At 44.9% G+C, this 15,169-nt stretch overlaps 1 protein-coding gene across 2 annotated transcripts in view; it reads right to left on the minus strand.

The window, feature by feature from the left end:
• The window catches only part of LOC142296589 (cytochrome P450 2J2-like), a 255,430-nt gene that overhangs the window by 167,429 nt on the left and 72,832 nt on the right, over window positions 1-15,169 (minus strand). For both annotated transcript variants that reach the window (XM_075340381.1, XM_075340380.1), the window contains exon 3: window positions 2,951-3,113. In XM_075340381.1, the coding sequence (XP_075196496.1) occupies window positions 2,951-3,113 (163 nt within the window). The remainder of the gene's footprint in view (window positions 1-2,950; window positions 3,114-15,169) is intronic.

Genomic DNA, 15,169 nt, shown 5'->3' on the forward strand with positions numbered 1-15,169 from the left:
TGATCAGCATCCAGAGGGGGCATGACCGGCAAAGTGGGGGCGTGGCAGCTGCTTATCACTGCACCGCGGGATACAGAGCGCCCGGCAGTGAGAGCGAGGCTGAGGCATAGATCAGGCCACGCCTCCAACTCTCAGCAAGACAGGCGGGCTGGTCACAGACAGTAGGCGGGCCGGATCCAGCCTGCCCCTTGCCCAGGTCTGGTTTAGGCGTTTTATGTTGTGAAGATGCTTTATACTTTATAATACAAGTTAAAGGAAACCTGTCAAGTACACTATGCACTCAGAACCACGAGCAGGTCTGGGTGCATATTGCTAACCCCTGCCTAACTGTCCCTGTATCTAATAGCAAACAAAGAGCTTTAGAAAAAGTATTTCTAAAGATCCTTTCTAACATGCTAATGAAGCCAGGGACTAGTCGTAAGGGCGTTATTTCCCATGGCTATTCGGCGCCCTTAGCATGTTAACACCCCACTGTGGGTGTGTTAACATGCTAATGGATGTGCACCATCAGAAGCATGGTCGCTTTCACCTCTGCTGCCACTGCTGGTTTTCGGCTCAGTGTGCACAATCAGAATGTCCCCGGACGTCCGGTCTTGAGCTCTACACCAGTTTGAAGTCGGGGCCCGTACACCTGGCTTCATAGTACCCATGTCTGGAAGTCCGGGACTTCTGATCATGCACACTGAGCCAAAATCCAGTATCGGGCACAGTGGTGTGATGCCCCTGGACTATCAGGTCGTCACAGGGTATTGCACAATCTGCCCTCCCGTGCAATATCCACCTCCTTCTTGGTTATGGGTCCCCAACTACATGGTGTTGCTTACATCAGCTAATCAAAATCCTAGTTACACTCTGCACCAGACACACCAGTGGATGGCCTGAGTGGAATAGGGTCGCCCACTTGGGGGGGTTGGTTAAGGGGAGGTCAGGAGTGTCAGGAGAAGAAAAGAGTAGTGTTGGAAATGAAGGAAAGAGGAGGTCAGGAGCAGGGCTCCTAGGAAGCCATCTAGGTGGCAGACGGTGGTCTGGGCCTAGAGAAGCTGGACCCCCGGTCGCAGGGGATCTTGGCAAGGGGCACAAAACTGTCAAGGAGGACAGCCGGCGGCCTTGCACCATCACCTGGCTGGGATCAGGGCACGACGGGGTACGTGGATCCTAAGTCAGGGAGTAGCTTTAGGCAACCTGAAAATTTACCCGACGAGAACGGAGCCTTCAAGATCCGCTCTCTACCCACTCCAGAATCGGGGTACTAGCGCAACGAGGGGGATTGGACTTTCCACTTAAACGATCCAGAAAATCCCAAGCGTGAACCCTGAGAGCAAGCTCTGACACTTAGCCATAGTGGGGAGTGGGGCCCGGAAAGTTCCATACTACCGGGACCAACAGAGAAGTAAACTTAGTGCCAGGAGGAAGGTCACGGATCACCAGGCAGCACCATTGGGGATGGGACCCTAACTGGCTCCCCTCAGCGGCAGCGGTGTTCAGAACTTTGGTTTATCCAGTTGTCGGTGTCAGCTTAATGGACTGAGGCAGTACGCAAGTGTCCCCCTTCGCACACAACGGCACTTCCCCCTCACCATCACCGAGTCCCGGAGCATTCCCCCTACCCGTGGAGGGTTCTAACACCTGGCTGCCCCATTCCATCACCCCTGAGTACTCCTAACTGCAGCGGTGGTATTCCAAATTACCACGGGTGGCGTCACGAACTCTAAACACAATCCCCTGTAAATACCCCCTTCATTTGAGTGGCCGCACGACCCCCGGGTCCGGAGACCCCTCGAGCCACCGCGTATCCGGATCAGAGCAGCCCGGCTGCTGGTACGGGGGTTGCACAGTGGCAGCAGAGAGCAGTGAGATTGACCATGCCTCTGACACTGCGCATTCAATAGCATGTTAAAACACCCACAGGGGTGTGCTTACATGCTTAGGTGGCCGACTAGCCAAGGGAAAGAACGCCCTTGCGACTAGTCGGTGGCCTTATTAGCATATTAGAAAGGATCTTTAGATTCTTTTTCTAAAGATCTTTATATATGCTACTAGATTCAGGGACAGTTAGGCAGAGATTAGCAATATGCACCCAGAACTGCTTGCGATTCTGGGTGCATATTGGACCTGCCAAGTTCCCTTTAAGGCGAAGATGCCTGGGCATCTTTTGAGCATCTTGCCAGCATTTTAGTTTGAAAAACTGCTAGTCGTTTTGTTATTGTTCAATCGAGTTAAAATACACAACAGCTTTCCTCTCTGGGCAGTCAGTGTATGTAGGACAGTACAGCAAAGTTGACAGTATTATGAGTTAAGAGTTTGTAATGAGTTCTTTTTTCCCCTGCATGATGTCTCCTGCCTATGAATGGCCACCTTCATGCAGGGGAAAAAAATTACACATCAGCAGAGAAGAATCTCTGGTAATGTCCCCTTAGGGCAGCTTTACATGCTACGACATCACTAAAGCGATGTCGTTGGGGTCACGGAATTTGTGACGCACTTCCGGCCACGTTAGCGATGTCGTTGCGTGTGACACCTATCAGCGATTTTGAATAGTTGCAAAAATGTTCAAAATCGCTAAAAATCGGTGACATGGGGGTCCATTGCAAATTATCGTTGCAGCTGCAGGTACGATGTTGTTCGTCGTTCCTGCGGCAGCACACATCGCTATGTGTGACACCGCAGGAACGAGGAACCTCTCCTTACCTGCGTCCGGCGGCAATGAGGAAGGAAGGAGGTGGGTGGGATGTTACGTCCCGCTCATCTCCGCCCCTCCGCTTCTATTGGCCGGCCGCTTAGTGACGTCGCGGTGATGCCAAACGCACCTCCCCCTTGAGGGAGGGATTGTTCGGCAGCCACAGCAATGCAATTTTCCATTATCCATTTAAAAATTGTACAAACCAACACAAAGTGCCACACCTGTATTATGTAAATGTATTGCTATTTTATATGTATAATTCCTTCTTACCTCGTTCCTCACTATAGACCTTAAAGTATGGACTTGTAGGTCGATTCGATACTTGCTCAGAGTTGTTGATCAGGCATTCTTTTACAGCTTCATATCCATTCACCACAATCAAAGGGGTTTGTCCAACCCAAATGGTCATGATATTCCCATAAATCTCGGATAACTGGAAAAAAAAAATGAAAAGTTAATGGACTTTTCTGTTGCATTTTCAGGTTCCTGGCATCCCACCACCTCCCGCCCCAAAACAGCATGCATTTACAGATGAGGTTTTTTTAGGCATTTTCTCATTGATAAGTGGGTATAAAAAAAATAAAAAAAAAACAAAACAAACTACAAAACGTGCTTGTAAATAAAGAAACAAAAAGAGAAAAAATACAGCAAAACATTTAGGCTACGTGCGCACTTTGCGTCGAGGTAGTTGCAGTTCTAAACAAATCCTCTGGCAGAAATGTCTTTTGCCAAAGTTGCTTTTGACTACAGAAACGCGATAAATACGCGTGCATATTTACCGCATTTTAGCCGCGATTTTTAGAGCTTTTTAACACATATAGGGGAAGGGCGCCACCAAGTGGGATCTCCCGGTATACGACCATAGCACGATTTATAAAGAAGAAAAGAGTATACCTCACAGGGATCACCAAGAAACTTAATTCTTAGAAATATAGAAAACCTTTATTACAAAAGCAGAAAGCACATCTCTCCACACTGGGAGTAAAGAGCGCATAAAGGAACACTGATTAAAATCATTTAAAAAGCCAAAGGCATCATTCCCCAACACACCAAAACCCTGTACATTAGGCAATCATATGAATATATTAGTACACAAATTGTATAAACCTCTCTTGTATCAGTTTAATAAACAATCTGGGCAAGAAGCTTGTAATTGTAACCCTCTTATCAATGTACAGTTCTTATGGTATATTAGAACATACAGAAGTTCAGATACAAATAAAGCAGATAAATCCTATAGCCTACATATATGGCATAGTATGTCAGAGAGACTGTGCTAACAGGACACAGATCATAGTGTCAAGAACAAAAGTGCCCCTACTGCTTCAAATACAGTGGTAGCTAAGCACCAGATGAAATAAACATAATGGGTAGACCCACATAGTCACTAGGAAATGAGGACAGGTAAGTTCACCCTTGTCAAGATTTGTATGGTGTAGACAAAATTCGATACCGACAGCTACAGTAATGGTGTAACTACACAAACCTTGAACCATATGGCTATTCAAACTGGAATAGATAAAGCCAGATTGGAACCCAATCAATAATGGTGGGTAAAACCAGTCAAGCCCATACTCACTACCAGAAAGGATTATCAAATATGCCAGGCATGTGGGTAAAGTGCAAAGGGTGGGTTTTGGCATGGTAACTCCACGCGTATCGCCACTGCAGAGGTGACTTCCTCAGGGGGGGAAAAAAAAAAAAAAAAAAAAAAAGCAGACAATACAAGGTCCAATGTGCGTCCTATTTAAAAGAACATTAAATTAAATAATTGCTCACCAGTTTGCAGCCGGAGAGTCTCACAGCGTTATGGAATCGAGTAGTTCCGATGGCGGCCGCCATCTTGGCCGAGTCACATGATTCAGACAAGCCTCTCCCATTATTCCAACAGCGCATGCGCGGGGGAGCTCAACGCTAGCCCATTTCTGAAGTGCAGATTTCTGGAGTGCATATTACCCCTACTATAGCGTATAGGCATACAGAGTCGCAGCACTTATAGATACTTTGTGGTAGCATAATGTTTTTATATAACGTCCCCCACTTATATACAACGCATGTGCAGTGGAGCGCCGCACGGTCTCGTCATTACACTTTCCTTTTCAGTCGCATAAGTTACGTGGAGCAATGCGCATGCGTTCTGGAGCAGAGCGCTCTCTAGTGTTTATCTAGGCTGCTACTTGTGCAATCCGTTAACCCTTTCCAGGCTCACTCTTATGCACATTAGGGGGATATATAGAGTAGTCCTAATATAAGGTTTGAGGAGGAAGGGAAATGACTCCCAATCAGCATAAAATTATGCACAGATCTTAATGAATGTTATAAACCCCCGAAGGGGAATTTAGTATAATCCATAATGGAGACTAGCACTCGCATGAGTATACAGATACGGACACACACACTCAATCCAATGTTCAAAAATGCTCCGATTACATTAGAGAGTAGGAAAATTAGTCCCACAAGACTAAATAAGATCACATAAGTGCACATAATATAACCTCTTAAATAATTATATTGCAGTAAATAAATGGCATTAACCAAACATGGGCTTGACATGGTTCAATATTATAATATAAACTGTCTCTTGCCGATTATAATAATTATGGGTAATATAATACACCTATATCAAGAAAACACCAAAAAGGAGCCAAGACAAATAATATGTGCACACACAGAATGTGGTGAGCCTTCCTCATAAAGATGGCTGCAGCCAAGGTGCAAGATGCTGATGTCACAGCCACTCAACCTCCACATTCGAGGGGAGGGGCGGCTGCTTAGCATAAGACATGCACACTAATAAGGCTTGCACTGGGAGCCCATCATATAATGAGTGAAATGCACAGTGTCTGAACTGTAACCTATAAATGACGCCAGAAACCCAGGTCAGGTTGCATTTCACTCATTATATGATGGGCTCCCAGTGCAAGCCTTATTAGTGTGCATGTCTTATGCTAAGCAGCCGCCCCTCCCCTCTAATGTGGAGGTTGAGTGGCTGTGACATCAGCATCTTGCACCTTGGCTGCAGCCATCTTTATGAGGAAGGCTCACCACATTCTGTGTGTGCACATATCATTTGTCTTGGCTCCTTTTTGGTGTTTTTTTGTAATATAATACACCTACAGTCTTGCTTAGGGACATCCCCATACATAGAGAAAATGTATGTAGAAAAGGGGGGGGGTTGGGTTTTCTGAAAGAAGGGAAATGACTCCTAATCACCATAAAATTATGCACAGATCTTGATGGATATTAAAACCACCAAAGGGGAATTTAGTATGATCCGTAATGGCGGCCAGCACTCGCATGAGTATACGGATAGGCATGTGGTCCAGTGGTTGAGGTATATCGATGATATATTGCTCCTCTGGTCCGGCACCATGGAGGAATGTGAGAGCTTCATCTCTGTTCTTAATGAGAATACCTTGAATATTAAGCCGACTTCCAACATAGCTTTTAAGACAGTGGAGTTTCTGGATCTCAAAGTCTCACGGGAGAATGACACGATTTGCATGACCCTGTACCAGAAACCGACAGCTACCAATAGCTTATTGCATTACAGAAGCTTTCACCCTGCACATGTTAAAAATGGAATACCAAAGGGGCAATTCATGAGGGTTAAAAGGAACTGTAGTAAGGGTGCTGATTTTGAGTCTCATGCTTCCGACTTGTTTGACAGATTTCAGAAGAGGGGCTACCAAAAAAACGTGGTTTCCGGTGCATTACAGGATTGCAAGACCCTAACACGAGAGACCCTTCTACAACCGAAAATACGGCGAAAAAGAGACGACAAGCTCATCCAGAACATTTGGGACATCCTTTTAAGTGACATGAAGCTGGGTCAGTTCATAGATGAGAAACCAAAACTTGTGGCCAGAAGAGCACAGAATCTAGGTGGCATCCTGTCTAGGAGCCACTTTAAAAGACCAGTACACAGTCTGGGAAAAGGCATTAAACTAAAAGGTACTTTCCCTTGTGGGGCCTGTACAGTGTGTCCCTTTATGGTGGCTAACAACCATATTCTTTTGCCAATTTTTCCTAGGCGGATTACCAGTGGGGCATACTACAATTGTCATTCAAAGAATGCTATCTATGTACTTGTCTGCGGATGCCCGAAAATCTATGTGGGTTATACCACACAAGAGGTAAGGAGGAGGATCCAGCAGCATTTTTCTAACATCAATACGGCCAGCACGGATCTGAAGAAATGGAAAACACTTCAGTAGCCTCTCACTTTCTCACCCATCATGGGGGGGGGGGGGGGAGGGGGGCGATATACTAACCTTAAAGTCCTTATTGCGGATTCAATTAACCAGAACATCAGGGGTAGGAATTGTTCTAAGGAGTTACTCCAGAGTGAGTCTAAATGGATCTACAATCTTAGGAGTCTGAATCAAACGGGGGAAGGCAAGATGTACGACCAAAAATGACATATTGTTATGACTACACCCAAGATATATAAAAACAAAAAACCTAAAAACAAAAAAGTGAGCCGGAGTATGAGACGGTATACATGGTACTTGTGAGACCATGTTCACACTGGCCATGAGACAAAGAGAAACCAAGGAAAAAATTGTGGTTTCTCTTTGTCTCATGGCCAGTGTGAACATGGTCTCACAAGTACCATGTATACCATCTCATACTCCGGCTCACTTTTTTGTTTTTATGTAGTTTTTTTGTATTCAGTACAAACAGGGAGTGGCCCCCTTCTCAGCGAGCTGGACATTTCATTCTGTGAATCCCCCTGACTGTGTGTGTCCTGTTGGGACCCGGTCGCTCTCAGCCCTTAGCCACATTGAGGCCTATTTTAGACCCATGGTAAGGTTTTAATATTAGAGAGTGTAGGTACTATCCCAACTGGGTACACCTTGGCGTTGGTGGGATAGCTTTATGCTTTTTTTGATCAAAAACAGTGTTTACTAAGTACCCTATGTTTATATGCACTATGCTTTTATTTAGTTACAGCAGGGTATTTTTTCACAATTTTTTCCTTGGTTTCTCTTTGACCCAAGATATATAAGCCCAAAACAAGAGAAACAGGGGAAAAGTAGTCATGGGTCCCACATAGGACCACAAGGTCAATAATTCAATACGTACAACTTCTTTTGCAAAAATATAACAATTATATTTACAAATAATCTTAGGAGTCTGGCCCCACATGGGTTAAATGAAGAGCTTCTGTACACAGGATTCTATAATGTGATATAAATCTCGATTGATTTCCCTTTTACAACTTTACTCTTCCTGCTCAGTAGCCACATACTTCAGCAATATGAAAAATCATGGCTGATGGATTTGAAGATTATAATTAGAATCAGAGGATGTCCCGAATGGATCTCAAAGTGACAACTGGAGGATTTACGTAAAGGATCCCTCCCCTACAGGATAGGGAAGGAGAATTATTTACATTCACCGCATTCGCCATTTGTCGGTATATCCGAAGGACAAAAGGAGAAAGAAAGGAGTTCAGAAGGTTGAACATTCCAAGAGAAGAAAGTTCTGGAAACATGGTGGATGGAGTCTTGGAAAAATGAAAAAATGATATGCAATATGTCCTATTGAGAGAACTTAAGGACCCCGGTTCTTGAAGAACTTTTATATACGGGATACCATTTATGGGATTAAGCAACCTGTAGTAGTAGAGGTAGAGAGGGCTTTATGTCAAGTGGTAGATACGCACAGTTGATCCCTTGTCTTACATAGACTCCCTCTCTTTCTCTCTCTCCTCTAAAAAACACCCTCCCCCCCTCCTCTTTTCCCAAAGTGTCCTAACATTGGAGTGAGCGTGTGTGTGACAGTTTATATTATAATATTGAACCATGTCAAGCCCATGTTTGGTTAATGCCATTTATTTACTGCGATATAATTATTTAAGAGGTTATATTATGTGCACTTATGTGATCTTATTTAGTCTTGTGGGACTAATTTTCCTCCTCTCTAATGTAATCGGAGCGTTTTTGAACATTGGATTGAGTGTGTGTGTCCATATCCGTATACTCATGCGAGTGCTAGTCGCCATTATGGATTATACTAAATTCCCCTTCGGGGGTTTATAACATTCATTAAGATCTGTGCATAATTTTATGCTGATTGGGAGTCATTTCCCTTCCTCCTCAAACCTTATATTAGGACTACTCTATATATCCACCTAATGTGCATAAGAGTAAGCCTCGAAAGGGTTAACGGATTGCACAAGTAGCAGCCTAGATAAACACTAGAGAGCGCTCTGCTCCAGAACGCATGCGCATTGCTCCACCTAACTTATGCGACTGAACAGGAAAGTGTACTGACGAGACCGTGCGGCGCTCCACTGCACATGCGTTGTATATAAGTGGGGGACGTTATATAAAAACATTATGCTACCACAAAGTATCTAAGCGCTGCGACTCTGTATGCCTATACGCTATAGTAAGGGTAATATGCACTCCAGAAATCTGCACTTCAGAAATGGGCTAGCGTTGAGCTCCCCCGCGCATGCGCTGTTGGAATAATGGGAGAGGCTTGTCTGAATCATGTGACTCGGCCAAGATGGCGGCCGCCATCGGAACTACTCCATTCCATAACGCTGTGGGACTCTCCGGCTGCAAACTGGTGAGCAATTATTTAATTTAATGTTCATTAAATAGGGCGCACATTGGACCTTGTATTGTCTGCTTTTTTTTTCCCCTGAGGAAGCCACCTCTGCAGTGGTGATATGCGTGGGGTTACCATGCCAAAACCCACCCTCTCTGCACTTTACCCACATGCCTGACATATTTGATAATCCTTTATGGTAGTGAGTATGGGCTGGACTGGACTGGTTTTACCCACCATTATTGATTGGGTTCCAATCTGGCTTTATCTATTCCAGTTTGAATAGCCATATGGTTCAAGGTTTGTGTAGTTACACCATTACTGTAGCTGTGGGTATCGAATTTTGTCTACAGCATACAAATCTTGACAAGGGTGAACTTGTCTGTCCTCATTTCCAGTTATTGGTCATCTCCAAGTGACTATGTGGGTCTACCTATTATGCTTATTTCATCTGGTGCTTAGCTACCACTGTATTTGAAGCAGTAGGGGCACTTTTGTTCTTGACACTATGATCTCTGTGTCCTGTTAGCACAGTCTCTCTGACATACCATGCCATATACAGTGCCTACAAGTAGTATTCAACCCCCTGCAGATTTAGCAGGTTTACACATTCAGAATTAACTTGGCATTGTGACATTTGGACTGTAGATCAGCCTGGAAGTGTGAAATGCACTGCAGCAAAAAAGAATGTTATTTCTTTTTTTATTTTTTTTTTTTAAATTGTGAAAAGTTTATTCAGAGGGTCATTTATTGTTCAACCCCTCAAACCACAAGAATTCTGTTTGGTTCCCCTAAAGTATTAAGAAGTATTTCAGGCACAAAGAACAATGAGCTTCACATGTTTGGATTAATTATCTCTTTTTCCAGCCTTTTCTGACTAATTAAGACCCTCCCCAAACTTGTGAACAGCACTCATACTTGGTCAACATGGGAAAGACAAAAGGAGCATTCCAAGGCCATCAGAGACAAGATCGTGGAGGGTCACAAGGCTGGCAAGGGGTACAAAACCCTTTCCAAGGAGTTGGGCCTACCTGTCTTCACTGTTGGGAGCATCATCCGGAAGTGGAAGGCTTATGGAACTACTGTTAGCCTTCCACGGCCTGGACAGACTTTGAAAGTTTCCACCCGTGCCGAGGCCAGGCTTGTCCGAAGAGTCAAGCCTAACCCAAGGACAACAAGGAAGGAGCTCCGGGAAGATCTCATGGCAGTGGGGACATTGGTTTCAGTCAATACCATAAGTAACGTACTCCACCGCAATGGTCTCCGTTCCAGACGAGCCCGTAAGGTACCTTTACTTTCAAAGCGTCATGTCAAGGCTCGTCTACAGTTTGCTCATGATCACTTGGAGGACTCCGAGACGGACTGGTTCAAGGTTCTCTGGTCTGATGAGACCAAGATCGAGATCTTTGGTGCCAACCACACACGTGACGTTTGGAGACTGGATAGCACTGCATACGACCCCAAGAATACCATCCCTACAGTCAAGCATGGTGGTGGCAGCATCATATTGTGGGGCTGTTTCTCAGCCAAGGGGCCTGGCCATCTGGTCCACATCCATGGGAAGATGGCTAGCACGGCCTACCTGGAGATTTTGGCCAAGAACCTCCGCTCCTCCATCAAGGATCTTAAGATGGGTCGTCATTTCATCTTCCAACAAGACAACGACCCAAAGCACACAGCCAAGAAAACCAAGGCCTGGTTCAAGAGGGAAAAAACCAAGGTGTTGCAGTGGCCTAGTCAGTCTCCTGACCTTAACCCAATTGAAAACTTGTGGAAGGAGCTCAAGATTAAAGTCCACATGAGACACCCAAAGAACCTAGATAACTTGGAGAAGATCTGCATGGAGGAGTGGGCCAAGATAACTCCAGAGACCTGTGCCGGCCTGATCAGGTCTTATAAAAGACGATTATTAGCTGTAATTGCAAACAAGGGTTATTCCACAAAATATTAAACCTAGTGGTTGAATAATAATTGACCCACACTTTTATGTTGAAAATTTATTAAAATTTAACTGAGCAACATAACTTGTTGGTTTGTAAGATTTATGCATCTGTTAATAAATCCTGCTCTTGTTTGAAGTTTGCAGGCTCTAACTTATTTGCATCTTATCAAACCTGCTAAATCTGCAGGGGGTTGAATACTACTTGTAGGCACTGCATGTAGGCTATAGGATTTATCTGCTTGATTTGTATCTGAACTTCTGTATGTTCTAATATACCATAAGAACTGTACATTGATAAGAGGGTTACAATTACAAGCTTCTTGCCCAGATTGTTTATTAAACTGATACAAGAGAGGTTTATACAATTTCTGTACTAATATATTCATATGATTGCCTAATGTACGGGGTTTTGGTGTGTTGGGGAATGATGCCTTTGGCTTTTAAAATGATTTTAATCAGTGTTCCTATATGTGCTCTTTACTCCCAGTGTGGAGAGATGTGCTTTCTGCTTTTGTAATAAAAGGTTTTCTATATTTCTAAGAATTAAGTTTCTTGGTGATCCCTGTGAGGTATACTCTTTTAGCGCTTTTTACATGCTTTTTCATTGCGTAAAGACAGATGCATTTTGAACATAAAGACACTGCTAAATAAAGTTTAAACAGTCAAACATTATGAAAAAAAACTGAAAAAATTATAACAAATATCTTATTTAAAATCATGCACAAAATAGATAATTTAATTGAAATTATAACTTTTATTATATTTATGCATAAAATAAAGTTAAATTATGGATTTTCATTAATTTAATTGTCGGACTATGTGTGTGTGTAAAGGGACATATATCATCATTATTATAAAGGCATAAACGCATGCTTTTATTTTGTCCAAAATGCATGTATTCTGCATCCAAAAAGCATGTAAACGCTGGTATTTTGATTCAGGCTGCGTTTTGAAATTTCTCATTCACTCTAATGTTAGTGTGGCACCCCTGACCTGGTCAGGCACCACTGAGTACTGCACCCATGCTGGGTCAGTACAACACAAGTAATCCCAGAGGCTAACTAGGGTGTGGACACACAGACACCAGTAACCAGGAACACACACACACACACACACACACACACACACACACACACACACCCCTAGAGGGGACCCCTGAGCAGTCTCAGGGAGGGGGCGTGACCCTCGCCTCCAAGCTAGTGGTGGGTGGTGAGACTGGAGACGAGGAGTGTGCAGAGGCAAGCACAGAGGGGAGGTAGCGGTGAGCCAGTCGGTTAGTGGAGCTGAGAGAGCAAGGAAGTGGAGCGCAGAGAAGCAAGGCCGACACTGTACCAGTCAGTGGCTGCTGCCGGGGGAGAACGGCTACCTTGCCGGAGTGCAGAGAGGTGGCTGAGTAAGGGGACTGCCGGTGGACCAGGCCCGCACGGGGTTACAGGTCCCTAGAGCAGGGGCCCATTCAGTTGGCCTGCCAAACCTGCTGGTGACGGCATTGTATGCGCCTCACCAACCTACATCGATTCCGCAGCTACAGCAGCAACGAGGGGCCCATAAGTAACAGAAGGAGAGCAGCCAGAATTACTTGGTCCACGCTGCCCGCAAATGGGCCAGAAAGGGGAGAACGGCGTATGCGACTTCCCTGGGTGATCGCAGCAAGACTTCAAGTCGGGGTCACCTCAAAACAAGAAGGGCAAGGAAGGCGAGTCAGCAGTCACCCCTACATCAGCCAAAGGGATACCTGGTTCCACCTGGTCCACCATAGCATCGGCCGGGTTAACTCACCCCTGCCACCTGAAGTGAGTAAAAACCCTGAAAGACATTGCTGTTTGTGTGTGAGTTCTTCTGCAACCTGTGGTACTACACACTTACACTGGGCCCTTGGGCCAGCCTCACTCTCGGGAGGCTACAACAACTTACTGCATCTAAGATCAGCCCCAGGCGCTCCCCAAACTGCAGTGGCGGACACCCCCCTGACCGCAAATACCGAGAGTGGCGTCACGAATCCCATTTGAAGTTAACCTACCTGTGACCAGAAGATTTCCAAGCCCGTGGAGACCCTGCGGTGTCCTGCACCAGAAGGTAATGCGGGGCTCCACATTAGCAAAATGCAGCCCAAATGGCAAAAACAATTGACACGCTGTTTCTTTTAACGCTGAGTTTTTGCCCAAAAATATGCAAATTAAACGCAGCATTTTAAAAAGCAAAGTGCGCACAAGAAATCCCTATTTCCCATTGACTTTGCTGGAAAATCAAAACGCATGCATTTTGGCATGAAAATGCTGCAGTTGAAAACGCTGCGGAAACGCAGGTAAAAACGCAAAGTGCGCACATAGCCTTAGGTATGAAGGAAGCTTTAACGGAGTCTTTGTAGGGGTATTCGTAGAATTGTTACATTAGTCCTCTGGATATGTGATAACTTCCTGATCTCTGACAGTCCAGTAATAGAAGTATCACATATGTACCATAGGGAAAAATCATTTTCAGGAACCAGCCTGAATGTAAACCAGGAGTAGCAGACTACAACAGCGAGATCTAGAGCACAACAAGTAACCTCAGGGGAGTTCAAAGTGACACGCCCGCACCGGGGACTGGGGGTACTCGTTACCGGGCCGGGTCTGTTCTGCTGGGAGGAGGATGTCACGGCAATAGGGCCCAGTTCCGTGACCCCAACAGTGTCAGTTCAAATGGGGTGTATTTACAAATTACAGGGAAGTTATGTTATTCGTGACGCCACCTGTGGTATGCTGCCAGTTATGAGCCGCCACTGCGAGAGGTGTCCACTGGGAAAGATGACGCAGCTTAGTTGGTATAGCTCTCCACAGGCAGAGCTGGGATCCCTAGGGACATTAGGAGTGGTTGTCTATGGTGCTGGGACTCAGAGGTGGAGGTGCGGGCAAATGACTGAGCAACACAGGGATGCATATATAGATACGGGAACAGAACGGAGCTTAGTTTATCAATACAAAAACACAGTAACAGAACCAAGCCTCCTACATACATACGGTAACAGAATAATCTTACTTCATACACATAGTACCATAACTAAGCTTACTGCTCAAATATGGTACCATAACTAAGCTTACTGCTCAAATATGGTACCATAACTAAGCTTGCTACTTAAATATGGTACCATAGCTGAGCTTACTATATAGATATGGGAGCAAAACCATGCTTACTGCATAGATACAGTACCATAACTCAGCTAACTACATATACAACAAATAGAAAGCTTCTCCTATATTTTCAATGTTAAACATGTACAGCAAACTGATGGCACATGGACTATACGATGCCATCCGTCTGCTGTACGTATTTTTCACGGCCCCATAGTCTTCTATTGACCATGGTCATCAATGCTGCAGCAAAAAAACAGACATCTACATGTGGACCACATGGACACGGTCTGTCTAAATACACAGACATTTGAGCAGCACCATAGGTTATATTGGGTATATGTGGTAAAAAACGGATTCAACACGTACCAGAAACACTGACATGTGAAGGAGGCCTTAAGGTGACAGTTACATCACAGTCCAGGAAGGGGTTAATTTCACTTCTCTTTTCATAAACAAAGAAAGACAAATGAAAGTATGCGATCGTAACCGCCCCCATCGTATGTGCGGCACGTTTAATTTTGTTGAATGTGCCGCACAAACGATTAACCCCCGTCACATGTACGTACCCGTCCATACGACCTCAACGTGGGCGGCAAACGTCCACTTCCTGGAGTGGGAGGGACGTTCGGCGTCACATCGACGTCACGCGGCAGCCGGCCAATAGAAGTGGAGAAGTTTTCGCTGCGTTCAAAATGCGGTGTTGTATAGCACACGCACAGTGGATGGGATTTATAGAAATCTCCGGCCCCCTGTGCGTCTTTTAGATTCTACATAAATTGACCTGTGGCGCGAGTTTGAGCTGCAGCTTGAGAATTTATTCTAAGAGATGCTAGTGCTCGGAGTGGGAGAATACAGCGAAAAGCCACTCTG

The sequence above is a fragment of the Anomaloglossus baeobatrachus genome, chromosome 3 (genome assembly GCF_048569485.1).
Source record: "Anomaloglossus baeobatrachus isolate aAnoBae1 chromosome 3, aAnoBae1.hap1, whole genome shotgun sequence".
In the NCBI taxonomy this organism is placed as follows: Eukaryota; Metazoa; Chordata; class Amphibia; order Anura; family Aromobatidae; genus Anomaloglossus; species Anomaloglossus baeobatrachus.